At 37.2% G+C, this 27,979-nt stretch overlaps 2 protein-coding genes across 2 annotated transcripts; one reads left to right on the top strand and one right to left on the bottom strand.

The window, feature by feature from the left end:
- The first annotated feature begins 4,318 nt into the window (after nt 1-4,318).
- LOC110727031 lies at nt 4,319-4,975 on the top strand. Its single transcript, XM_021906565.1, has one exon. It carries the CDS (start codon nt 4,319-4,321, stop codon nt 4,973-4,975), a length of 657 nt encoding a protein of 218 aa, XP_021762257.1.
- A 4,958-nt stretch (nt 4,976-9,933) lies between these two features.
- Nucleotides 9,934-27,684, bottom strand: LOC110727102. The gene is made up of 25 exons (XM_021906646.1): nt 27,387-27,684; nt 27,160-27,307; nt 26,908-27,017; nt 24,411-24,576; nt 23,270-23,370; nt 23,103-23,175; nt 22,872-23,007; nt 22,523-22,683; nt 20,123-20,247; nt 19,944-20,040; nt 18,980-19,076; nt 16,965-17,016; nt 16,277-16,378; nt 16,040-16,186; nt 15,763-15,925; nt 15,441-15,689; nt 15,186-15,346; nt 14,937-15,065; nt 14,726-14,843; nt 14,133-14,328; nt 13,868-13,979; nt 13,622-13,776; nt 11,802-13,233; nt 11,218-11,412; nt 9,934-10,794 (listed from the first exon to the last, which is right to left on the bottom strand). Exons 2-25 carry the CDS (start codon nt 27,290-27,292, stop codon nt 10,324-10,326), a joined length of 4,881 nt encoding a protein of 1,626 aa, XP_021762338.1. The 5' UTR covers nt 27,293-27,307; nt 27,387-27,684; the 3' UTR covers nt 9,934-10,323.
- Nucleotides 27,685-27,979: the final 295 nt, after the last annotated feature.

The raw sequence follows: 27,979 nt of genomic DNA, 5'->3' as shown, positions 1-27,979 counted from the left end.
ATCGACTTGTTTTGGTCATAACCGGAGTTCTAGAAAGAGTTACGTGTCGTGCCACCTATGGATCTGTTGCCCTGAGTTTTATTCTTCATTTGGCGTTGATTTCGTCCCAATCAGAGTGAGTCACAGATCAAAAGTTACAACCGAAATATTGCAGCCTTTCCAGTTTAGGAGTTTTTTTTAGCGTCCAATTAATCATCCTTTTTTTTATTTATTTATGTCAAGGTAGTCTTAGCCAATCTTCTAATTCTCTTAGTTCTTTAATCCATGTCAACTTGTATAACATAGGATTGTAGATTTTATTTTATTTTATTTTATTTTATTTCTAATCTCTTCCTATGAGTCCTAACTCTTCTAGAATGCTAGTCCTTCTTCCTAGTCTTTTGTGATTATTGCGCTAACCTTAACATGTGTTCTTTGTCTTTGATTGTGGTTGATCTTATTTATGACTAACGATTGTCAATGGACCATTTTCACCTAGTAAATATCATAAACATTAAATTGGACAAAATTAATCAAGTTAGTTTGTCTTTTAGTCTTCTGTGCTATTTGGTCCTTGGGTCCTTTGTTTTTTCACAACGTCCTCGATCTTGTCTAGCCATACGATCATACCACGAGTCTTATAAACTCACTTAATCACACTTGTTGAGTCGTTGCACACACTTTGTTTTCAAGTCATGCACCATATTGTTTATGATCGCATACTAGGACCATGCATGCATCGTTTTCCGTCATAATAGAAAAAAAAGTGGAGTATTTCCCATCTATTTTCAAAATTCTTTCTCACACTCTTTCTTTCCAATCTGAGTATTGAGTCAAGGCATCAAGTGAGCTCATTTTATTCCATAATCGTTTGAGTTCCGATTCATTTAACTCTTCATCGTCAATCTCCAACCCGAGTAGAAGCAACACAGGTAGTTTCCAGGTTTAAACACCTTCCAAGCAGTTAACACTATTGGGATTGAGATCGAAGATGAACTCATGAAAAATCACTAGGCAACAGTTGGAACTTGGAAGGATAAGGGGAACGTCACTCCTTTCTTTCCTTCCAATCAAAGCATCAACAACAACAAACTTCTTGTTCCTCCAGGCGATAAGAGGTCTCTCATAAGCAACCATAAACATGAAGCACGATGCACACTTCTCATGCAAAATTTCATGCTCACTTTTTCTTTTATTTCAAATATTTTCCCCCACTAAGTCTAGCATAGATTCTCCTTATCCGTTTTTTTATGTGTCATGTTTCTTACCTTTTCCATCATTGAGCATTTCTTTCCTTTACATTCGATCATGTCATTCGCCTTTGTAACCCATTATTCCCCTTTAACCATTTAAACACATATTCCTTTCGTTTGACCTTCATTTCTTCAACCCACATTTACCTAACCTTGGGATGGGAAGGTGTGTAATTTGTGTAATATTCAAAAGCAAATTCAAAAAAAAAAAAAAAAAAAAAAAAAAAAGACAAAAAGTAAAAATAAAGCAATGTCTAAGGGCAAGTGTTCCAATGTCTTTGATATGAACACGTCTCGAATTGCGTCTCTCATCGAGTGCTTGGTACCGTGCTTGAGAAACATGAATGCTAAGTGAGTGATGGATCGCATGATCCGAGATTGCTCACATTGATTAAATATAAAGCAAAATATATGAAAAATAAAACTTGCAAAATTCAAATTCTTTCAAATACACAATTACACATCTTAGGGGACTTCTCTCGGATCATGAGTCTTTCATCCTTTCTTCTTCAAACCGCTAGCTTAACCACGTTACAACCCTCAAAAGACCTCTTTGAGGAATACATACACTTGTGCAAAGTTTAGCTAGAGCTACGTTTGGCCTTATTCCTAACGGATACGTAGGCAACCTCACAACGATGCGCGACCATATTCATATTTATATCCATACATGATCGCATTTAAGGATATCCAGTGCTCATCCCTATCCCTCTAGAGCTAGACTTGGGGACTTGAACCCATCCACATCACTTAGCCTACCTAGCCTAAAGAGTCACCATCCTAACTCTTTTCACATCTATTTCCATCACCACAGCCTTTGCAGCCAAACCTTAGTATCACTTTCACACACATTATTCACACTCATATACATTGCCACATCATCCTTCCCTTAGGAACCCTTTATCATGAAATCTTGTTTCATCAACGCGCATGCTTCATCATTCTTCACAACAACATCCAGCAAATTAAACATCATCATGGTTATATATCATTGTACACTTGCTTAGCTCCCTGACCTAAGCAACATTCATCAAGATTCATTATTACACTTTCTTAGCTCCCTAACCTAAGCAATACTTAGCAATCACCGTTGTAAACGTTCTTAGCTTCCAGACCTAAGCAACGTCCAAGATTGTACACCACATATGATGCTTAGCTTTCTGACCCAAGCAACATACATCAAAAATAAACTATGATTATATTGTGCTTAGCTTCCTGACCTAAGTGCATTCATTGATCGTGTCACATGATGTAATTGTCCTTAGCCTCCTGAACTAAGAACATTCATCATTGCATACATTATTTTCCAGACGAACGATTCAATTTGACAAGAAGAAAATCCATGCGATTCACCTCGCTTGCTCAATGAGGAAGTTCAAAACTTCTTCCATTTTTCATCATTTTTTCTTTTGGGGAAGTTCAAAAACCTTTTCAAAATTTTTATCAAGGGAAGTTCGAAAACTTTTACTTCATTTTTCACGTCTTTCTTTTTCGGGAGAAAGTCGCTACCCTACACTCATGACAAAAAATGACAGAATTTTTTTTGCATTTTCAGTTGCTTGTGTCTGCACACACGCACTCAAACTATACATATACACACACAATCACAAGTCATACACATGCCATGTCATGTCAAGTCAAGCTTGGTCAAGTTAGTTGGTCAAGTCAATCACAGTCTATACGAGTCCCTTGGCAAATTCCATTTGCAAGTCTCAGGTACAACCTATATTCGAGGACAATAGAACAAATCATCATTTACGGCCTATGTTCGGGGACAATCGGACATTTATCAAACACTCAGAGATCATCTCAAGGCACGGACGATAGATTCACCTTGTGATAACTTGTTATTTGATATGATTTTAGGGTGTTTTTGAACCTTGATTACTTGATAAATTGGTGTTTTTGGTTCACTTTTAATCTATTCTAATGCATTTTCTATGTATCCTTTACTTCATGAGTTGTTAGTGTTTTTGTTGAGTTTTTAGGTCTAAAGACGACCAATTGAAGTCCTTGGATGATAAACCTAGGTTGGAAGCAAGAAGATGATGGAAATAAGCCAAGGCAAAGGAGCCAAGTCAAGAAGAAAGAGAAATGTGTAGTGCAGAGGCCTCTGCTCAGGCACGGCCTCTCCAGGTTAGTGGAGAGGCCTTTCCACCTCGCTGCTGTAGCTACTGCCTTCCTTGGCAGATTGTTGAAATTTTGTGGGGATAGGCCTCTCCAAAATAGGCTGCGACCTCTCCACCTGGCGCGCCCTCTCCACCTATTTGGAGAGCCCTCTCCACCTCAATGCTGAACTTCCTGCCTTCCTTGGCAGATTTGAAAGAAGAAATGCAGAGAGGCCTCTCTAACATAGGTGCGCAGCCTCTCCACCTGAGGAGCGACCTCTCCACCTTTTTGGAGAGCCCTCTGAACATTTGCCCCAATTTTCTCCCAGTTTGGAGCGGCCTCTCCAGTCCCTTGGAGCGGCCTCTCCAAGGCTTGGAGAGGCCACCCCGATAGCTCCTGTGAATTTTCTTTTGCGGAGATTACTATGTAATTAGGGTATTATAAATAGTTTCGGGGATTCTTTTGTACGGGGGGATTCAATTACCTAGAGTCCTCTCTCTTAGTTTGTAATTTAGAACATCAAAAACTCTCAAATCATTGCTTAGTTCTTAGTTTTTAATCTTGGAAATTTCAATTCAATCATTGTAGAAGACAAGTTCCACCATTGTTATTCAAGTTTGAAGCTTCTAGTAACTATTTCTCACTCTTTTCTTCAATCTTCTCTACTTTAATTGCTAATTACTTGCTTAATTCTTGTATGCTTAGATTGTTAATTAGCTTAATTCTTAGTTTGAATCTATTCATGAGTTGCTTGAAATCTTTAATTGCTTTAACTTCAATGGATTGTGAGTAGTCTAATTTTCTAGGGTTTGGGAAAAATCCAACATTGAATCAGTTTTGGAAACCTTCATGACCCAACAAACCAAGATTCAATTCAACAACTTTAAGCACACAACAAGATGATTGAAAGTCAATTATCTCAAATTGCGCAACAAGTTGGGTGCTCCTCTAACCCCGATGGTCAATTTCCAAGCACAATGGTAATGAATCCAAAAGAGCATGCGAAATCAATCACCTTGATTTTGGAAGGGGGGTATGAAGCTCCAATTATGAGAGAAAAGGTTGCCAAAAAGGGAGGTCAGGGAGATTATTGGGTAGATGAAAGTGAGTTTGAAAATGAAGTGAGTGAGGAGGCGAGAGGAAGGTCAAAAATGAGTAATGAGGGTGCCTCAACGAGAGACGAGGGAGAAGTGAAGAGCCAAGCTCCATTGAAAGCATATGAGTCTTGTATTCCATTCCCTCATAGAATGATAGAGAAAAAGCTAAATGAGAAACTTTCCAAGTTCCTTGATGAAATGAAAGGACTTCATTTTGAATCAACAAATGCTTTGTGTGATCTTGGGGCTAGCATTAGCCTTATGCCTCTCTCTATGGAAAAAATATTGAATCTTGGGGAGATAAGCCCCACCAAAATGTCAATCCAACTAGCCGACCGCTCGATTAAAGTCCTATTGGGAGTCTTAAAGGACATCCCAATTCAAGTGGGGAAAGTTCTTGTGCCATGTGATTTTGTAATCATGGAGATGGATGAGGATTTCAAAATTCCTCTCATATTGGGTAGGCCCTTTTTGAAAACCGCGGGTGTTAATATTGACATAAAAACAAGGGCGGCTTACCTTACATGTTGGGGATGAAATAATCTCTTTCTCGTTTTTGGAAACGTTGAATGACCCTATGGTTAAACAAGTTCATCGGATTGATGTTTTGGTTAATATTTTGAAAGAAGACATGGAGGAGTCACAAGATGAATTGACTCATGCTCTGGAGGTGAAAAATCAAGAGAGGGCCAAGAAGAAAAAGAGAAACAAGATCAATTTGATGGACAAGTTGTTTGGTGGCATTTCTAGTGATGATAGCAATGTGATTATTTTGCCTAAGGAAAATGGGAAGTGTGTGGGAACAATGAGATGGGTCAAAAAGGTGTGCCTTGACCCTCCCTAATTATGGATTGCGCAATGTCGTCAAGCTAGTGACGTTAAAGAAGCGCTTCCGGGAGGCAACCCGAGTATTTTTGTAGTGGATTAACCTTTTTTTTTATATATAAAAAAAAAAAAACAACAACAACTCCACGAAGTTTTATGCTTTGTAACCATGAGAGTAGGTTGTATTCATGACTCAAGTAATCCCTCTAGCTTGAGAGAGTAGTTGGGTGCCTTAGATGACTTCCCCTAATTTATCCCCAAATTGCTATGTCTTGTATGTTAAACTATAGTTTGTGAATAGACTTAATTTGTGGATACCTTCCCAAGATCCTTTTTATTATTGTTTGTAGTTTTTCTTCATAACTCATAACCCAAAAAGACTTGACTTAGCTTATCACAAATAGAAATTTGTTAGTGCTCCCCTTAATCTTTGTAGGATCGACCCTTACTTGCCCTTTCTACCCATTAGAGAGACCAAGTTAGGTTTATATCTTTGGTAGGCTCGACGACGGCCTATCACCTTGCAAGTTTCTTGAGGCGTAGAGGCTTGTAATCTTTCATCATCAGGCATGTTTTCTCGAGGCGCGGAAAATGGTCAGTCGTTGCATACTTCTCGAGGCGTAGAGGTTTGCAATTGTGTCCCGAGGCGCGGACACTTAGTGTTATTCCCGGAGTATGGAATTTCACTTGTGAGTTACTCGAGGTGTAGGAGCTCACGATAGGATTCCCGAGGCGCGAATACTATCTCATATTAGTCTTCCCAAGGCGCGGAAGATCATCATTCTGTAGGCTGCTCCAGGCGTAGGAGTCTACAACATGTTTCCCGAGGCATGGAAACTTGTCATCTTTCATCTAGGGGACTGCTCGAGGCGCAGTGATTCATGATAGGATTCCCGAGGTGCGGATACTATCATTCATCATTCTTCCCGAGGCGTGAAAGATCATCATTCAATAGACTACTCGTGGCGCAGGAGTCTACGACACGTTTCCCGAGGCGTGAAAATTCGTCACCTTTGATTCACTGGATCACTCAAGGCACAGTGGTTCACGATAGAATTCCCGAGGCGCGGAAAACTATCATTCGGTAGATTTAATTTCTCAAGGCGAAAAAAGCTACCAAACATATTTGTTGTCGACGCACTAGTGTCAGATATGCATTCTATCCTTTACTCTTTTATATGTGGAACTAATGCTTTTCTACAGGTATCGGCGTATACAGAGTGATTTAGGATTGCAAAACGTCTTAAATCATTCTCCGTCTCAATCGACTACTTTGACTATCGTTTTCGAAACTTACGTTTCTACAAACTCAGTTAAAGTGGGAGCTTCTATAGACACCTAAAAATGTCTCCCTAAAGCCAAACCCGATGATAAACAACCTTTCACCACCATTTGTCGGGTTAAGTATTTAATCTTTGGAGTGCTTAAATCCATATTCAATCCAATCATGGACAAGTTTAGGTCCTATCTCATATGCTCCAAAGTGATTGTGTACACGGATCATATAGCGGTTCGCTATCTTATGACCAAGAAGGAAGCTAAGCCATGCCTCATCCGTTGGGTTCTTTCACTCCAATACTTTGACATGGAGATGAGAGATAAAATGGGAGCGGAGAACTTTGTGGCGGATCATTTCTCTAGGCTTCCTTTTGAGAATAAGGAGGATGTGCCAATCAATGAAGAAGTAGGATTTGAAACTCTCATGGCTATGGCTTCAACATCTAGCCCGTGGTATGCAGATATAGCCAATTATCTTGCTTGCGGGGTCATTCCCCCGGAGTATTCTTCTCAACAAAAGAAGAGGTTCTTCAAGGAAGTGAGGAGGTACTTTTGGAATGACCCCTACTTGTTTAAGCAGTGTGGATATGGCCTCTTCCGGAAATGTGTTCCGGACCATGAGATCGAAGGAGTTCTTGAGCATTGCCACTCATTACTGTGTGGAGGACATGGAGGAGTTGATATACATTTCATAAACCAACCCAATTCTTAGCCCATTTCCTCAAACCATAACTTATTTTCCTCTTTTCGTGTCCACATCACAAAATCGAGCTAAACTGATTTTTTAGCCCTATAATTTTGATCCAAATATTATTTGGTTGGATAGGCCTTGAAATAATCTTTCCAACGGTGTATCATAAGCCCAATTCCGATTTATAACGAAGAAGATATGAGCAAAACACTAAAACTCGGCCCAAAATCGACACTCTTTCACTAAAACGGCCATATCTTAAAATATAAAAAATATTTTAACCTGATTCTAATTGGGTTGGAAAGCAGACTTGAAGATCTTTCCAACGATGTATTATATGCCTTATTCCAATTTACGAATCAAAAGTTAACATAGTTTTAAAAATGCGTAAAAACTGGAAATTACCGCGCCACAGCAAATTTTGCCGCACCACGGCATGGCAATTTCTAGGGTTTGTATCTACGCGGCGCCTCGTTTCCAGGGTTCCGTACCTCACCCCTCACATTTTCTCTATAAATACGAGGCTGATTTCTCAGTTTCGGGGCACCAACACACATTCTAATTTCTCTCTCTCTCTCATATTCTAAGCCTTAAACCTATTCTCCTAATTACACCATTCCTTCCTTAAGCACTCCAAGGAGTCCATACAACACCCGAAGTTCCATACTTAAACCAAGGCGTGAAAGGTAGAACCGATTGAGGGTTTGGACCAAATCAACTCTACTTTTATTTAATTTAATTTCAATTTGATTTATTATTTCTTGAAGTTACTAACAATTTATTTATGATATAGCAATTTAAAGGAGCGCACGTGATGTGAGTAATTAATTAATTTAAACATGAGTAATTAATTAATTTAATTACTTTTTTTTATTATTATTGCTAGTATCATGTTAGGGTTTATTATTATATTCTTGATGATTTGACTCACGATGTTATGGCTAAATTGCTTCCAATGTTAATGATGATTTTATTATTGTATTGATCACCATATTGCATGTATAAAGGAAATATGTAATTGAATATAACGCCTAATAAGATAATTTGGACAACCGGTTCGGATCCTTTTTAATCTTGTTGTTTAATCAAGTGATCACAATATTTTAGAATTATGTGTTGCATTAATATTCAACCAATTTAGCCTAATATTAGTTTGGAGCAAATTGAATCTTTGTTTGTGTGCCTTTGAGATTGCAAGAATACTTTTCATAATAAGAATCGAGTAGAGGCCAATACGGGCGAATGTGACTCCATGACTCACTTCGTACCATCATCCCGATCCTCCTTTCGTGGTTCCGAACCATATGGAGTTAATAATCTCATGGATTATGAATGGGGTGTAACCTTCACGGGTCAATCGTTGTTGCCTATCGTTGTCCCTTTTATTGTGGTTGCCTTAAATGATCCGTGAACGGTTTACAAGTTTCTTAAAAACTTGTTGGCGGCTCCCTACTTTCCTTGTTCCTAATCATATATGTCAATTCTCACTTCCTATGAGTGTCAAGCATATTCACAACATGTTCAAGTAAGCGCACTTCGAACGACACCTACACACGCCCGTGCCTAGTCAAGTGAAGACGTTTTTGCTTCCTATTGGTACGCTTATGACGGCTACTAATGATATTCTTTGGGGATTAATCTAGGGTTTCTTTATGGTTTCCTTATGTTATACTACCTCCGTCCCCGAAAGAACGACCCTTTTGGGTTGATTTCGCGGGTATTAAGAAATAAAAATGATAGTAGTAAAAGTACATTGGAAAATGTAATTCACATGGGGTTTGCAAAAAAGTAGAGACAGAGAATAATAAAAGTACATGGAAAAGCGAAATATACATGGGAAATCTAATTTTGCACAAATATTGTTGTAAATTGGAGGGTATTTTAATGCAAATGGGATGATCATTTTGGGGCTAAATTTTGACCATAAGGGTCAAACTTTTGGGGACAGAGGGAGTATAAGGAAACATTGGGTGAACAATTAAAAGTGCTTAAGTGCTCACATTGATTAGCCTAGCCAATTCAAGCCAACATTTAACTCCACTTGAGAGATTTTGTGGGATGAGAGCATTGTATCTTCTTTGTTATATCTCTTGTTTATCCTTCATGAAAGCTAATAAGAAAATAATATCTCTTATCCTGTGGGCGTAGGTCATTTTAATCGAACCATGTATATCATGTGTTCATCTCATCTATTTTCTACATTATTTCTCAAATTTAACTTATTATTGTCTATGTTCCGTGCATATCAATATTACCTAAATCGATCGATCCTTGTCTATTTCTTGACAAATTGGTATCAGAGCTTTGTTATATTTTTTTTTTTAAAATAATATTTTTATTTTCAAACACCAAAAGTTTTGATATATATAAATTGGTATCTTCTAACACCCAAAGTTGTAATAGTTCAATAAATTACTGTTATATCAAACACAACTCTATTAAATGAACCTTTTTTTTTCAAGGAAATCTCCATTTTAGTTGCCTGAATTTTGGCAAAATTTCACTTAACATATCTCCCGTTTAGATTTCTTTGCTTTGATTACTAGAGATTTACAAACTTATTCCGCTTGTTATGTTTTTATTAGTTTGTAAACATCAATTACCCAATTTAGGTTAAACATCAAGCACAAAAATGAAAATTTTCCATAACCCTCCCCAAGTTCCCCATACTTGTTTCTCCTCAAACTGAAAAGGTGAATTCTCAATGTCAAAACTGGCATGGCATTTACAGGAGCAACCATAAATATCCAAGATGTTATAACTAATGGATAGTTTTAACTACTCAGTATTTTACAGGGGTAATAACAGCTACATACTATATGCATATTCCTTCCCAAGAAAAAAAAATCTCGTTATACATACACAAATACACACATATGCTCGGGACAAAACCTGGTGAAACCACCCCTTCCACTTTTCCCAACCTCTAAAGACAAACGATAGAGGGGGGGGTGGTGTAATAGAAATTAAAAGATATCAACTACGTCTTGCACAGCAGTCAGCAAGTCAAAAACATCATAACTTGCCCGAAAATTGTGAGACAGAAACAATGGTTTCATCTCATTTTGAAATCCAATCAAATTCATTAACCTTAGCCAAATGGTGAGGGAACAGGACCTGCTAAAGAGTCTGACCTTTTGATGCTTCCCATACCACATATAATGCAACCAGGTGCTGATAATGCAGCAAATTTAGCACCACAGAGATCACAAGCATCATAACCAATTGTGGATAAACGGCTGAGGGTGGCAGCACAGAATTGTGATGGGTCTTCCATGGGATCGATTGATTTGTTGGTTAAGCCTCTTTGGACACATAAGTCAATCAGGCTCCTCAACTCCTCTTGTTTGCCAGGAGGTGCTTTAGAGAATAAGAGATCGAGCATCTGTTTCGAATAAGCATAGTTTTGGACTTCCATGTTCCGTTTTATGGCAGTTCTTATGCAGCTTATGCGATGTTTTGCAAGAAGGGGCAATGAACCAAGATGCCTGGACAATCGGGCCATCTCATCTTTTGCACTAATAGCACGAGGGCCTTGAACTCTCTGTAGCCGTCCAATTTCCTGAAAATTAATGTGGGTTGGGTAAATGGTTTATAGCTATAGGTGAAATTTTTTTATGACAACGGATAGATATACAACCAAACATGTAGGTTTATGCAAAAAAACACATCATACAGCAAAACTGTATACAAATTAATAAAGCCACTAGGTTTTCCTGTCTTCTTCACACAGACTGCAACTGCTATTCAGCATTTCAGCCAGATATACTCTAACCACAAAGCAAAATACTAGTAGCTGCAAGGTCAAGGAATGCCCTAACCACAAAGCAAAAAACCAGTAGCTGCAATCCACCATAGCAGCACGCCAAGAATGCAGGAAAACGACTTGGGTCATAATAACCTCTAATAAGAAGACAACAGAAGGAAATATTGGTGCTAAAGGGAAGATCCCCATCTTCAAAAAGGTTGTTTATAGAAACTATACCTGAAGCAGAGTAACTGCAATCTTATACTGAGCACAGATAGTGGCTTGGGCCTTAATATCAGAGCCGCGTGAGTGATCTTTGGCTAAAGCAAGGAAAGATTCATCAAAACAGGATAATGCATCTGGTAGCTGATTCTGCTCAAGGTGTGCCAGTCCAGTCTTAAAGCATACTGGAGCAGCTGCCCCGCGAGGAACCTGCTTCAAAGTGAAGTGTAAACACAATTAGAGAAGACTCAAGAATATGCCCATTGAAAATATTTTTGTTTATATATTTGGACTTCCTACAGAAAACTACACAAACAACATGTGAAGAAGTTAACTTGATGAGAAATTTGCCCGTCGATAATATTTTAGTTAATATATATGGACTTCCTACAGAAAACAACAAAAACTATGGAGCAAAGTGACTAGTAGAAAATAGATTAAGGAAAAGAAAAAAGAAAAAAAGGCCTGGGCTATGAAGATTCATAAGAGAGTAACATAATAAAGCACAAAATGAAATCTTAAGCACTGGAGCAAAAGGAAATTCAAGATAGCTGGCAAAGATATACAAAACGCAAACATGGAAAGACGGGGAAATTCACCTGTCCAGGACGTACAGAAGTTGGAATGGGTTGTGCAGGAGGCTTTTCAGAGTCTGCCGCACCAGGAGGCACTCCTAATACACTAAGATCCAGAGGTTGAGAGGAACTAGACAGCTGAGTGGCTTGAATCTGAGGCTGTGGCGGGACAACATTCTGACCCACAAATTGCGGTGGAATCCCTCCATCTGGAAGCCCAATTGATTCAGTTGAGTATGCAGTTTGTTGAGTCACTTCAGGGGGTACGCCACCATCTGCAAAACCAATGTTATTTGCAGATGAACTAGGTTGACTAGTTGCAACCTGATGGCTTCCAACCCCTTGAAAGTTTTGATCCAGTTTAGAAATTACAGTCCCTGGAGGAGCGAGCGAAGCTGCAACTTGAAGAGAAGAGATAGTGTTTTGGAAAAAGTCTTCGGGAATAGGCCCAACAGCTGCCCCACCTCCCTTCACCACTGGTGATGGCTGGGAACCAGCAGGTGGTTGAGCTAGTGCATCAGAACCAAAGAGATCCCCAGGAGCAGCATAAATAGGGGGAGCTGAGCCCATGCTGGTTGCTGTAACGGCAGGTTGGAATGTGTGGCCAAGGTCCTGAGATCCACCAGCTGATGACTTGGTCCTACCCATTGGCGGGACCAAACTGAACTGCCTCGTGGCTTCTTTGATTTTATTGACATCAACAGTAGCAGATGAAAGCGGTTTATCTCGAATTCTGATTTGAAATTTCTTAGTTTTTGACTCACCCTCTTCATCATCACTACTATCACCACCAGAAGTACCATACAGTGACCTCTTAAACTCTTCCTCGGCTTTTGCTTGTTCATCTGCAGCAGCAGATCCTGAAGACTGTTTGGTAAGTGTTTCTAGACCCATCAATGAAGCACCCTTCGAATCAGCTGCAGTAGCTCCCTTGCTCGATATCGAATCAGCCAAAGTAGAGATCCCGTTTGGCTTACCATCAGAAGCCGCAGATGTAATAGCTTTCACCAAACTATCTTCTCTCACTTCAACAACATTTCCTCTTCCTTTTATACAGCCAAGATAAACACCAACATGATCTGTCACAATTGCAGGGATAGGCCCATCATCAGTTTTCATGTATGGCATTACCTCAGCAGCTAATTCCCATTGAGGTATATCCTTCATATTTGTTGGTGTTTTAATTTCCCAGTTTCCACCTCCCCATTCAGGTCCTTTAGGAACCACACTTTCAGCAGCAAAGTTAGCAAAAATGCCTTGTGTCCACCCAGTGGAACGAATTCGTAAAATTCTTTCACAACATCTCCTCAACTCTGGATCAGCACCATCTTCTTCCAGTTTCTGTGCAAGACGTCGCATTGCACTAGGATTGAGGTGGCATATAAATAGATCAAGCATGCTTTCATAGTCTGAAATAACTTCAAATGTTTCCTTAGCACTGTCAAACTGTCCATACCTGCAATTTCATTTGCAACTTATCTGTTATCTAGGAAAAAGAAGGGCAAAATCATTTGCACGAAAAAATGCTACGGACTGCTGCTATTCAAAACCATCTTCACATATGAAATTTATAACCAAAAAAAAAAAATGCATGATTTCTCATTCCATATATATAACTCCCTCTGTATTTTTTTTTTTCAATTAATTCTTCCTGAATGGAATTGGCAAACAAGCCAAACTAGCGAGTGGGGCATTTGGCACTATGAATAATGTCACATATTTTGGAAGCATGTGTGTAAATGAAGATGATTACTAATAATTCTCCTCTGTAAAAACAAGCCAAAAAATATCATCAAGGTCATATGAGAAAGAAAACTTCAGAATTATTTGGACTATCAACATACTTGATACAGGCATATCCCAACTCCCGGAACCGATGAAACAAATGAGATGTCGGGGGACATCGAGGGTAATCTCTTGAACGCAGATATTCATCTTTCAACACGGACAAAGCAGTAGAGAAACGAAGGGCCTTGATGGCATAACTTCCTCGCAGCACCTAGGTATATTTCCAAAATTGCAAGTGAGGAAAACAATTATTGTAAGGATATAACTGTATCATAATCTTTGAAATATAACTCAATAGTCACCTGAGTAAACTGTGGACCTGCTTGGGATAATGACACGGCAAGATCTCCACAAACTGGAGAGCCCCTAGCTAATATATCAAGTGATCTAGGAGTAATGCGAAGGCTGTCAAACCTTCACCAGGATTATTATAAACAAGTCAGATGGAAGGTCACAATGTAAAGGAAATAAGACACAGGGGCACCGGGGCACAGGGCACCCTATACAAATCACAAAAGGACACAAGTCCCAAAATAAGCATTCCAGTCGTAATACTTCTAAGTGTACCTTGATGTGATCTGATATAATGTTTCAGGAAGGTCAAGCTTCTGCTCAAAGTATTGCTGCATTGTTCCAAATCCGATAAGAAGCGGCTCAAGAAGTCCAACAAGACAGCTTTTTATCTCAATTTTCTTCTTTTGCCTGGGGCTTATGTCTGTTGGGTTTGCTAGCAACAAGCGATCATTTAACGCTCCCACAAGAACTGCAGTAAAAAAAAAAAAAAAAAAAAATTACACCCATTCACATATACATCTAAAAAGTTGCCACTTGAAAAGTAAGAAATTTCAACAGATAAAATAAAGGTCATTAAGCAACAGCTTATTGCTCGGATAACCTCAGTCCTAAAGGCCACTTCGACATAATAGAAAGTTTTGGAAAGTGTTTTCAACTTTTCATTAAATTATTTTAAAACACATAATATACATATACTAGACGCTAGTGCAACAATGGAGGTGGCACAAGTTTATGCATACTATACAAAACAGTAAAATGCCAAAACGGAATTGTTAGGCATTCTCTTAGGGATGGATAAACTATAACATATTGTAGACAAAAGAGTGATATATGACAATACATAAAAAGCTAAGGCATCACTATACCTGCATTTGGCAAGCTAGTTGACAAGATAGTCCTCACTTTTCCATCCCATCCAAGCACACTGATTGCTGTAGCAGTAGAAAAAAGGAGAGCAGGACCAATCCACAGAAGAGATCTAAAGTATAAAAAAAGTCAAGTTCAACAAGTTCTGTAAATATTCTTAATTATTGAAATCCAAAAACTGAAAAATGGTGCCCAATTGACAAAGGATATCGAAGGAAGTCCTCTATCAAATTTTGCTAAGCTACTAGCCAAAATCTCCAAATCTGCTGAAGCAATAATAACTCTATGAGTAGTCATTATCCCAGCAACTTGACCTCTAAGAGTCTCCTGCCAATGAACCTACAAAGGTAGTCAACCAAAAGACATCAACATTAACCAAATGCCTCTTAAGAGGTAAGTAATCTGTGCATAAATGTGATTGCAACGAAAAATATCTCTTATCACTGTATCAAATATTACCTGGAGTACTATCTCATTCGCTTTCAGCTTGATTGACTTCCGCCCTTCAGCCATTGTCGGTATATAATGGCCACGGCCATCACTGCTTGATAGACGATATCCTTGCACAATCTTTGCCAAAGCAATCTGATTTCCATGAGAAGCAAACATCAAGGTTGAATCTGCAATTAAAAAAAAAAAAAAAAGAAAATGGATCAGCAAGATATTCAAAAATAAAATTGAAAATCAAAGATATAAATTTTCTTTTGTAATTACCTAATGGAGTAGAGAAAATACGGTCAACTTCAGATTCGAACATAAAATGCACTGGACCCTTGACAGAACTTGTTGGAGCAGGATCAGCAGCTAGATCTGCTGTAGGATTTTCTTCAAGTGCTGCTTTGTTCTTGTCATCAAGTTCTTTAGATGACATTCCAGGAAGTATATACAAAGCAAGTCCAATCTTATCACTGTCAAGAATAGCAAACTGGCTATCATCAACACCAATGAACGCTGCATCTTGACCTACATCAATACAAAATCCAGTGTGAATACTTTTCCACATGAAGACCTGAAATTGGTTTCTATATGTACCAACCTTTGACTGTACTGTCTTTACTATTCGCCAGTCGGGTATCAGTATTTTCTTTGTAGAGAACAACTTCATTTGCTGCACCACTTAACTCAAAAATAACAAGAAATAAATTCTGCTTCCTACTATATACAACACTCTTTGGTTGATATTCAACATTTCCAGGAATCTGAAAGCAACAACAAAAAAGGGAAGAGTTTAAGACATGATCATGGAAGCAGATACACAAAAACATCACAAAACTTGTAAAAAAAAACTACTATACAGAAGTTAGCCTTAGTACCGAGCTGTAAAGCTTTTTGTAAATACTGTCTGCTCCAGAACATAGATTATAGGCCATAAGATTTACACCTTCCATGTAGAATGCTCTGACAGGATAATGCAGAACCCGATTTGCTTTATTGAAAAAATTAAGCTCCAAATGAAATGGCTGAAATGGAATACAAATTTCAAGGCGGATAAGTTAATGAAATCAAAAAGATATCGAATTACAGTTTACTGGGACCAGTGAAAGATGTACCTGACAAACAGGAAGATGTCTAAGATGGTTACTAGTATCTAGTAAGGTGATGAGAGGCAAACGAGCAACTGGAGCACTTTTGGCATGCCCCTCCAAGAAATGCTGTGAAACAAATAAGAATATTGAACAATACATGAAGTAATAAGTATCAAGAGCAAATTACTTCGAAAGGCATAGTAGTTTCCCAACTGGAATTTTATATCACAGAAACAAGTGTGTTAAACAAAGAAGTGGAACGCCTTTGACTCAATGTTATTAATCAGATTGATAGAAATATGTAAACACTGATGTAAATATTATCTATTGATGTAAGCAATTTCTTAAACATAACCAATTCCATGAATTATATTTATCTACAGCAATAGCAAACATAATTTCAAGCAGTTGCTGATCATAGAATGTCACCAACTTAAAATATACTGTAATAGCATCTAACTGTGGCACATCCATAGTTCCATACAAAAGATAAGAAAACATGTTTTCAGGGCCAAAGTGAGAACAAAGGTTCCACAGTTACCAATCAGATATGCATTAGGAAAGAGAAAAAAAGTCATATACAAAAATGCCTCAACATTCACTACAACAGTATCAAATGTGCAGTTGTGCATTATAGTCATAAGATGGAACTTCCCCCACAGCATAAAGGCCCACAATGAATTTTCAAGTATAAGAAAATGCAGCAACATACACTGTACAGGAAAGCCTTCCGCGCAATGTCAGCAATTGTAAGCTGATTTTGTCTGGCATAATAAAGAAAATTTTAATCAGATATGGAGAAACTAAATCAATTAATATTGAAAAAACAAATGAAAAGGTTGTTTTTCAACAGAGGCACCAGGCTTTTCCTACTTTAAAGTGCAAGTGTCCAACAATTGTCATTTAGCCAGAACAATGACTAATTTCACATTCCTTATCAGGCTATGTTCAGTTCACATGATCTAATATAGTATGAATTTTTCTGATTTGATTTGATCTGATTTCTAGTTTTGACCAAACTTTGACCTAATTTGTACACTAATTCGTAAGATAAAAAATTATCAAATGAGATGTCATTAAAATCGTATTAATATGTGCTTTCCAAAAATGAAATTTTCAAAAAAATAATTAAATTATGAAAATAAAGATATTCAACGATAAATAAACGCAAATAAAAAGATAAGATAATATCTGATGTGGTATGATCAAAATAAGTTGAACTGAACATAGCCTTAGTAAAAGCTTTAACTAGAGCTATCATCTTCGATCAACATTTAAATACCATGATATTGACACACACACACACACAAAAGACTATCGCTTTCTGTTAATTGATTGATCCTATAATAACAATATTGTCAATTATGTATTGATATGCATAGCGAAAAAATGCCAATGCAAGGATATTGTACTTGAATAAAATGTAAGATGCCTGAACTTGAGAAAGATTTCTACAATAACATATCAAATCATGGTGTAACTGACACCATATCAATTTATCAATCCTTTTAGAAGGTTCGAGTGTTTTGACGACGAATCGTGCAACGCGCCCTTGCCTACCAACCAGCAAGAGTGCAAGTCTTGCACGGAAAGGGATGAATACTTATTGAAGCACAAGTAAGCGTTTGATTCATAAGGAGCACTTTTGCCAATTGGCTACAAGAGTGAGGGGTTAGTCGCGGCACTTGTGTGCGCATAGCAGACACAAGCGGGGCCAACACCGATGTTTAGTGTCTCCACCAGTGCTATAAACCAAGTGAGCAGTGGAACATTTAGAAAGGTCTAACACACAAAATGACATAAGGATTAAAGAAGGACAATCATGGGTAAGAAGTTTTAAGGCCTTCTGTTTATCTGAAGTTCTTTAAAGTTTAAACAGATAAGACCTTAAAAGACAATCCCTGTTCCTTTTTAAGGATAAACTCTTTCATATGGCTTGCTTGTTAAGAACATAGTGTGAAGCTGTGAACACATGGCAAAACTACCCAAAAAAAAAAAGATTTTTTTAAGAAGGAAGCAATATGAAAGATTTTGGAATCCTCTTACTTTATAGAATAAAAAGCAAAACAAAATTTTTATAGAAATAAAAATACATATAGCGGGTATTTAAACCCTAATCCAACATGCAGCAACATGGCCCTCGTCCTCTATGGTGTACAAATCGACTAGTGAAAAATAAAACTAATAAATCAGCACCGAGATCCAATTCATATATAAGCATTTCTTGTAACATCAAATTCTTTCAGAACTCAAACCAATAGTCCAATAATATTCCCACCCACTATCCTTGCTTGGCTTGATAGTTTGTTGTGTAACAAATGCAGAATGCCCAGTAAAACATTAATTAATTTTAAGTTTTAAATTTGCCAGGATTTCTAATATACCAATGTTCGAAGGATCTCCTATTCCGCTCAATATATATTGACCCTTACCTAGAACCTCAGGTACAGATACCCACAATTACCATTGTTCACCTACTGGCTTCATACAGATCAATAAAGATTAGTTTCTTTGAAGCCTTTTGTTCTAGTCTCTCATCAAAAGGTGCTCTTTGCTCAAAATCCATCTAGTAGACTCACACTAAACCAAGTAGCCGAATGAATATTCATTGTGTTGGCATTGATTCTTAAATAGGAAAAGCAACTGTAAATGTCACTAAAAAAAATTCTCCTTTCATACGAAAACAATAGGGATAAAAGTTAAAATTAAAACAGCATCTCAACCCACCCTTTCAAATGATGCTCTTGCAATTGTGCTTGCAACTGGTGGTCAGCCAGTACTCCAGAAGAGCCCAATGCAGCAAGTTTTTCCTTCAAAACAGATGCTGCAATCAAAGATTACATCAATTAAAATGAACGATTGCCTAGAAAGTAAAGTTATCAGTACTGAACGGCAAAATAAAGCAATATCTAACATGAGAAATTGTTTCATTGCTTTTATACATACCAAAGTATGTGGAGGTGAACATTGTAGAAACTTGGAACGGCATTCAATATTCACAAAATAAGATATTTTCTAGAATAAGAAAGGGGCTAATTGATGGGATAGATAATAACTTGTACTATCACCAAAAAAAAAATAAAAAAAAAATAAAAAAAAAATATATATATATGCTTCATAAGAAAATACTTAGTAAAGTACTACCACAGAACAAGAATTGACGATAAGCTGGCAGAGCAAATAATAAGTTAAGTCAAACCAACATTCCTAGAATTTGTGCTCAGTCTATCACCCTAGCATAAACATATGTTTGCTAGGTTCTATCCCTACTTAATTGTCTCCTTTGAAAACAGTGTATAATTGGTATTGCTCCAGTCTTAGAAACAACGTCAAATACAGTCCTAGTCCAAGATTTCGTTGCAACTCAAAGTTTAGCAAGGAGAGAACAATAAGTGACTTCAATCACAAACTCCAAATCTCTAAGAATACAAGTGAGGTGATAAACAAACAGCATGGAAGCTACAAATCTACTATATTTGACTAGCAGTATAAGATGCCAAAGCTATTTCTTTGTCACTAAACAATAGTTGAATCACATTGTCAGAAAGACTTGAAGTCCAAAAAAAAAAAGAGAATCTTAGTGCACTTGTATGTCCAGCTTCTAACACATCTTCAAAGAAAACAGGCTTTGAAGCATCTCAAAGAAACATGATGGCAATGCATTAAGAAGCTAAAAACAATTTCTTATCACCTGAAGATCCCCTTGCACTTTGGAGAACAGCAAAGAGTTGTTTCCTTCCTTCTCTAGTGAATGCCTTGTTTTTAACATTGTCTACATTTGCCATTTTCTAAAAGATAAAAAGAAATATATCAAACCTTCAAAAATTAAGTGATAAGCCAAGAAAATTCATTCAGATGAATATACTCAACTGCAAATAGTAATGAGGCCATATTCAATTTAGTGTGAACTTCCAGAGCTCTGACACGTGGCAATGGATAAGCAACTTCTCCGCCCTGCTGAGATAGAATCTTTGGAATGTCGAGAGATTCGATTGCTACACAAGAGAGAGGCAATTTGTAGACATGAGAGGAAAGAAAACGATAGCAGCTTCAAATAACAGCTTACATCAAGCTGCAACCACAGCAAACTCTTACAAACTGAATAGTTTATACTTGGCTAAAAAGTATAACTTCTCCTGGATTTCTGTGGACTAAAGTACATGCACCTCCAAAAATTGTCTCATTGATGACACAAACGCTCAAACATATACATACATATAGAGAGAGGGAGCTAGACCACACAAGCCAAGCATTCATAATATAGTAGTTATTCAAAGTATAATGAATGATGTCTTTATACTCTCCCTGAAGTAGTCAGTAGAGTATTTGCAAAATAAGAGCCGAGCTCTACGATTGATTGTTCAACAAGTGTAATAGATTTGTTTACATAGTTAAAAAAAAATTATCTAAAAAAATTAGACTTCGCCAAAGAATGCTTTACACACAGTCTCTGCAATGCACATGAAGGGATTAAGATTTTTGACCGAGGACTTTTCAGATGTGATACGCTTCTTCTGAGGCTACTTTATTGGTGTAAGAAGCAGCTACAGGAAGATATCTACAAAGAATATGCTGATAAAAAGGGCAGTAGACCAACAACAACCGCCACAGCCTATAGGCGAAGAAGCTAATAACACTTCCCTCAAGCTTATCACTCTGTTACTAATAGTTTGTCTAGTCTATTAAAATAGCTCAACTTAATTCAGCCAAAAATATCTCTATGGTTGGATATGAAAACTGAATAGATACTGCAGTTTCCAGTTCTGCAGATTTCTGGAGTACAAAGGAGCATAATCAGTGGGCTTATGAGAGAAAAGCATTCATCAGTAATAAACTAATGAGCACTTATCTATCCTAGGGTGAGGAATTCAGAATGCCATTATCAATTAATCTTTTCTCTGAAAGCCAGCTGGACTTTATGTCTGTCTTGTATCTCCTTTCATACACAGGTTATACTCCTTGCTCTTCCAACCACAGATTACTTAGGAGGGAATCTCAAAAATCTAGGATGTGGGAAGAATTGGACTCCTTACACAGAGGTCCATCAAAGGGTTTTTCTAGGAAATTCAACATAAAATTAGCAATTATAACTTAATTATGGGTGCTCGTGGATTAAATAGGACTTGTGTTATCAGATGTAATCATGCCAACCTTCCAGTTTCCTGTTGGAAGCCAAGAAATTTGAAGGGTGCATACTGAAATATTCAATAATGTCAAAATAATAGAAAAACATGCTGCTGAAAAGTATTTCAGCAAGCTACCAACTTCAATGTGATTACCCAGTGATATCAAATTTCAGTTAACTTAAATACAGTAGGTCCATAAGACTAAAAAACATTTCAATTAATTACATACTCAATTAATAAATCGGTTCAAACATTCCTATTTTGAAAAATGGCTTCGTAATTTACCTATCTTCTTTGTCATTCCTTTACTTACTTTTAAAAGGCGCGAGGTGCAGCAAGGCGCAAAAGACCTTGGAACATAGGCGCAAGGTGAAGGCACTCACCTTTTGTAGGTGAGGTGTACTTTAATTATAAATATCAATTAATTATATTCTATCAAATAAGTCTATAAAATAACTTTGAGAAAGAGTCCCCATGATAGCTAGGTTTCTTGAATTAAATGGGTGGATATGGCCACCTTCTCTCTCCTTTGGTATTCAAGTAAAACTGACTGTTGCAAAGTCACGTGGTGTTTTTAAAAAACTTATAATACACAACAGCTATTGACGCCCTACAAAGGCCACAATATAAAGTGCAAAAAGCTCTACGCCTGCAACCTAGAAAAAAGCACAAAGGCATGAGCCTTTTTTAGGTCCTTGTGCCTAGCAGAGCTAAGGCGCCAGCTCTCGAGCCTGAATGTGTCTTGCGCGCTTTTCAAAATTATTAAGTCCTTTATATTAAAATTTATAAATAATAACTGTTGTTTCTAACAAGAAACCAAGAGGGGTCTTTTACAGGATTGTGTTAATCTGCATAAAAACACTTAATAATTATTTACAGAGCATTTAACGATATATGATTATTTAATATTTTTTTTCAATAGGTGAACATTAACCAGATTACAGCAACTAATTCTTTCTTGTACAGAAATGACAGGGTAATGTGAGACAAGTTTCATACCCAGGAATAAGTTAAAACATATCTAGAAGCAGAGAACATGACCCTGAATCCTCTAGAGTTCAGCTTGATAAACTAATAATCTTACTAAAAATAAGATTACTACACAAATTTGTCAGCAATGGAAAGAGTTCAAGAAATTTCTAACCAGCAGGCTCAAAGAAACTTGCTTGCATAGGCGCTCTATTGGGATTAAGTACCACCCGTGTTTTCCAGACTTGAAGGGAACCATCTTTTGACAAAGTGGCTATCAACCGCAATGCTGGCAGCCAAGCAACTGATGTGATAGGTTGGGAACCCACTTGTGTTCTGAAATAAATTTTAAAGAGTGATACATTGCGCATGACTTATGTCACAATTTTATATGCAGATAATTGTAATAACAAAATAGTAAGGAGGAAGGACCCAAGTTAAAAGGACAGATTAATTGACAAACAGCTTACTCAAGAACAAGTCATAGTGAGACACTTATTAAAGGTAATTAAAAAGGATCTTACATTCCAATCATACTTGGTCTCTCTGTAGACACATCCCATGCCAAAAGTGTACCCCGCCTGTCACCAACAAACATCCACTCTAGTGTTGGATGAAAAGCAAAGGCACCAGCACCAAGTAGCTTTATAGTATTATCAACTGCAACATCAGGTTAAAGTGAGGCATATACATATGTATCCATGCTGCTGCAAAGCAATCTAAACAGGAAGGCAAGAATGATACTCCAGTCTTACGTTGTAATGTGTAGAGAACCGCATACGTATGAATATTGTAAGCTCTAATCAACCCTTCTGCATAAGCTACATACTGAAATCACAGCCTCATAAAGCTCAGAATTGATGGTCAAACAGATTATGAGCAGCAAAGAAAAAGTGAGCAAGACATCAAGCAGTGGAATTACCAAAACTGGAAGTCGGGGATGACAAGCAAGATTCACAATAGGTTTCTTCAAATCTGTCTTTATTTTTGTGGGAGACCTGCCTCCCTCAACAGTTCCGACAACTGCTTAAAGAGTATAAATAAGTGGACTTGCTAAAAAAAGAAGCTGAGCCATTAAGGCAGAAAGTTCACATCATGAACACAATAATTAAATCAAACACGGATGCCTCATCTCCCTTCATAGCTATAGATACCAATTTTTTTCTCAAACTCCAGTTATCCAGAGTTAGTTACTGCCACAACCACAACAACAACTACAATAATAAAAATCCCTCAACACTTTTGCTAAAATTTATAGGCAACAAGTGGTTGGGTCATTCATTGTAATATCATTGAAAAAGCAGATGTGGTAAGAAATAGTGAGGTTTTTTTTTTTTTTTTATTGAATGAGAAAGCATATGAGGGGGACCAAACTTTTTAGTCTTAGGAAGAGGGAGGTATTGTTACATAGATGGGGTCATTCTTAAAATAAAAGTGTAACGAGTATTCAAGGACAGGTGAAAAAGGAAGGTGTAAGGAAAAATCTAGGACGGAGGGAGTCGTGAAAACAATAGGGTAGTAATAATAGTTGTTCTACAAGCAGCAAAAACAATATAGGAACAATACACAATTGTTCATGATCTTAATTCTTAATAATGACATAAACAATGATTCTAATCTTTATTGAAGGCAGTAATGTTCATGTCTTCATGATAGCAAAAAGAAACCCTTGGACAAATTCCAGATTAAGTAAAAGCTATTGCTATTCCTGCCCATAGAAATATGGGGATCACTCACCTTCGAAATGCTTCATCAACTTGATATTAATGTTGTAAGTTTTATATCTAGATAAGTTTTAGTTTTTCCAACTGGAATAGCAACAACTACATTGAAGCCCTTAATAAGAGCTTCAACCAACTTCCCCTCATAAATGTTACATTGCCCAATCAATCAATCAATTAATCAAAGCCTTAATCCTCATAAATGTTACATTGCCCAATATAAGACCAATGTCTTCCTAACAAACACTAAACAAGATATTTGATACAGACAAACAAGTTGAGCTACAGGCACCCGCACCTCTTAGAAATTCATTATCCACATAATAATAGAGCCAAACAAACCTGTTACACTCATCTTTTTGTGAAAACCAAAAAAAACAACAGGTTGGAGAGGAGTCAAGGCCATATGAACTTCAGCATCAGAAGAAATTGGTTCCATTTTCCTCTCTGGTGAGTGAAGAACACAAGTTTGCTCCGCATCAAAATCACAGGAGCGAATGGTACAGTCCTAAACAGCAAAACACTCCATCAACATTTGAAATGTCATTAAAAGATTTTAAGCTGTTCACAAATTAAGGATCTCAGGTTTACTATACTTTCCCCCAAATGCTAGTTCGGGGCTGATCGCGGCGGTTAGTGGTACCAGAAGGCAGCATCCACTTAAAACTAATTGATCTAACTATTGAAGTGTCAACAACATGAGTCCAAGAGATGAAGAGAGAGATCATATTAAATCAAAGTTAAGCGAGAAGCATAGCACCAGAGTGAATTTTGAGACAAGAGCACCACAGTGAACTTTTATGGCAAGAACATCATAGCGAAGTTCTGTGAAGAGCATACCAAAATACTAACTGGAATTCAAGAAGAAAGACATGACCATCGGTGCCCATATTCCTTAATTATTTTTCCCTAAGATGCAAAAGCACCATTTAAGTTAATAAGATATCTTAAAAATTGAAAAATAATCTAAAGAGACATCGTACCCTTTCCACCATTTCATTCACAAGAAACTGAATTATCAGCAATTGTCGGTTCAAAAGTGCTTAGAAACCATTTTTACAACATAAAGAAAGGAGGAAAACTACCCAAAGGTAATCACTCACAATTCTCATACAGCTTAGAAATTTGACTCATCACAACATTGTGGCTACCAAAACGTATACATGCCAACATCCTTCCCCAACAACAGAGCCTTGAAAAGATATAAAGAAGCTGGTGTAGACAGGAGTACGTCAATGGAACAATCATTAGCATATACTTCCTCCGCTTTTTTATTTTACTTGCAACAATTCTTGTTTCATATTTGCCAATGTATAACTTCAATCATTTTTATCTTTAATTATACATTCGTAACAATTATAAAAATTAGAATTTAATAAAGTAGACATTGAGACAAATCTAACAAAATCCCATATAAATCACGAAATGCAATTGAAGTGGAGTATGTGAATAGTGTAAACTATTAAAATGTTGCGAGTAATAAAAATAGAGGAAGTATATCATAACATGGAGGAGGAACAGTAAGAAAGAGGTAAAAGTTGAGAGGTGAGAGGCGAGAGGGACCATAAAAATCATGTAAATGAGGAACTTACGAAATTTCAATAAGACCATATTGGATTTCGTGCAGGAAAATGATTCAATATTTGTAAACTTCCTTTAAAGGTAATTGATCCATAAAGGAAGAAGTGATTAGATAATACGAAGTATATCTTAACATAACCCTCCTTTCATAACTAATACTCCTATAGATAACTCATAGCCATTTAAAGACAACATCCACAAGCAAGGAGACATCGGATAGAGCTTCCCATAGCTTTGTTCAAGGGAATAAGCCAGAGGATGTAGTAAAGGAAACTGAGGCTGGTGCGATTTCAAGAACAAGGGACATTACAACCTAAATGGCTAAAGATTACAAGGATATATCTCAAAGAGTGGCTAGGTAATTTATAAAAGGGGAAACATGTCCTTATATTGCTAGATCCTTAGAAGTAGATGGTTATTACTCCAAACTCCAGAGTTGAGGAAATTAAGTAAATTGAAAAGAATTACTAACTAATGTCGATCTTGCAACCCACAACTAGTGAGCCTTCTCAACCACCAGGTCATGTAAATTTTGAATTTTGCTACTAAGGATCCTGATGACTGTCTTAATAACCTGAACAATATGGAGTTTAACTTGGTCCATCCAATGAGCAACAAGCCAAACCAATATCTCTAGTATATACACGAAAGAATGAACTGGTATTGAAAGTTAATGGGACTTAAAATCTGATATTAAATATAGAAGTTATAGTCTTATAAAGAACTTTCGCCATGAATCTTGAAGTATTTTCATCTTTTAGCTGCCTTTTCTGAGGACTTAGCTCAGATATTAAGCCTCAACTAGTCTTACGAGAAAATGACAATTCAATCCATGGATTTAAGCCCTCGTAATTTAAGGTAATTATGGTTTTAGGCTGCCTTATGATTGAGAAGTAGACCGAGACTTTTGGAACATCATTTTGTCAAAAAGGGTAATTCAGAGGGAATGATCTGGTTGAAACAAGCGTAAATCAAGCTAGGTAACATGTTCAAGCAAGAAATATGTATATATGTATCAAGTAGTTGGCAAACCTTGCTTTTCTAAGAATCACAGAAACCCACATTAATGGCTAGCACATGTGAATGAGTTGTAGGCCTAATTTGGATTTTATTCTAATACGTATATATATATCAAGCTAAAGAGTAAAACATACTCCGTATAAAAGTAAATCAACACCTCTCATATTTCGGGCGAATTGCAAATTACCGAGTACAATTTACAACAAGGCAGCATAATTCAATAATTCCGTAAAATTACCTCGAGTATAGCAATCACAACATGACCACTGGTAGGACTATATGACATCCGAACGACAGGCGAACCAATGTCAATGGTAGAGATCTTACTCCCAGTAAGTGCATCAAATTCTACAACACACCAAGCAAGATTCAACAACATCACATACCAACTCAATCACACAATAACAATCACATACTTCGTATAATCAAAATCACACAAAAAGAATCATCTTAATTTTAACAATTGGAAATTGAGAATTAGCAATATTACCAATAATGTATTTTCCGACAGCAGTAGCAATTAGGGCTTGACTGGGATGAAAAGCAGCGGCATGAGGCTGCAATGGCTTCGCTTCTCGACCGACATGTCGAAGATCTAGATGTTGTATCGTAGTCCACTCCATTGTAGCTCAAATTACCTGCAAAAAACATCTGAATTTTGAATTCGAAGTTGATGATCGAATTTGGGACGCCATTTGAGGAGAGAGAAAATTATACCTAAGGGAAGGATCGAGAGATCCGACGAGATTCCGATTGATCTCGTCGGAAAAAGTCGGGATTTAATTTTAAGGTATGTTCTTCAAGATGGTTAACCGGTCATTTGAGGAAGGAAATTGTTAATTGTATCATTTGTATGTGATTGAATTAAATCAGATGGACATGTAGAACCAATATGTATGGTCTTATGGTTTACCAACTTCTATTACCTCTTTTTTGGACAAAATTAACTGAATCGCTAAACATCGCCTACAAATTACCAATTAAAGCCCACAATTTTCCATTGAATTAACACTATTGCCCTTAACATAAAAAAAATAAAAAAATAAAAAAAAGAAACACACTCTCATCACAAAAAAAAAAATCTCACTCATTTTCTTTCTACATCTTTTTAAAAAAAAAAAAATTCAAAGTACGGCAATGTCGAGGCGGCAAGGCAAGAATTAGCGACGGCGGCGGCGGAGGGAAGGAGGTCTCACGGTGGAAAGGTACCTTTTTTTCCAAAAAAAAAATAAAATAAAAAACTATCGTGAAGGGCGGGGCGCCTGGCCAGGACGCCCAGTCGGTGGTGGTGGCGCCAGAAGCAGACGCCG

The sequence above is a fragment of the Chenopodium quinoa genome, unplaced genomic scaffold, assembly GCF_001683475.1.
Source record: "Chenopodium quinoa cultivar QQ74 unplaced genomic scaffold, ASM168347v1, whole genome shotgun sequence".
Taxonomy (NCBI): Eukaryota; Viridiplantae; Streptophyta; class Magnoliopsida; order Caryophyllales; family Amaranthaceae; genus Chenopodium; species Chenopodium quinoa.
This window is presented reverse-complemented; position numbering and strand designations above follow the sequence as displayed.

Excerpts from the sequence above, each read along its gene's own strand:
- LOC110727031 (XM_021906565.1), top strand. The coding sequence starts at position 4,319 with ATGGTAATGAATCCAAAAGAGCATGCGAAATCAATCACCTTGATTTTG.
- LOC110727102 (XM_021906646.1), bottom strand. The coding sequence starts at position 27,292 with ATGGAGTGGACTACGATACAACATCTAGATCTTCGACATGTCGGTCGA. Across the intron at positions 23,371-24,410 it reads CAAAAAGATGAGTGTAACAG|TTGTCGGAACTGTTGAGGGA; the intron begins GTTTGTTTGGCT and ends CTCTTTAAGCAG. Across the intron at positions 22,684-22,871 it reads AGACCAAGTATGATTGGAAT|AACACAAGTGGGTTCCCAAC; the intron begins GTAAGATCCTTT and ends AATTTATTTCAG.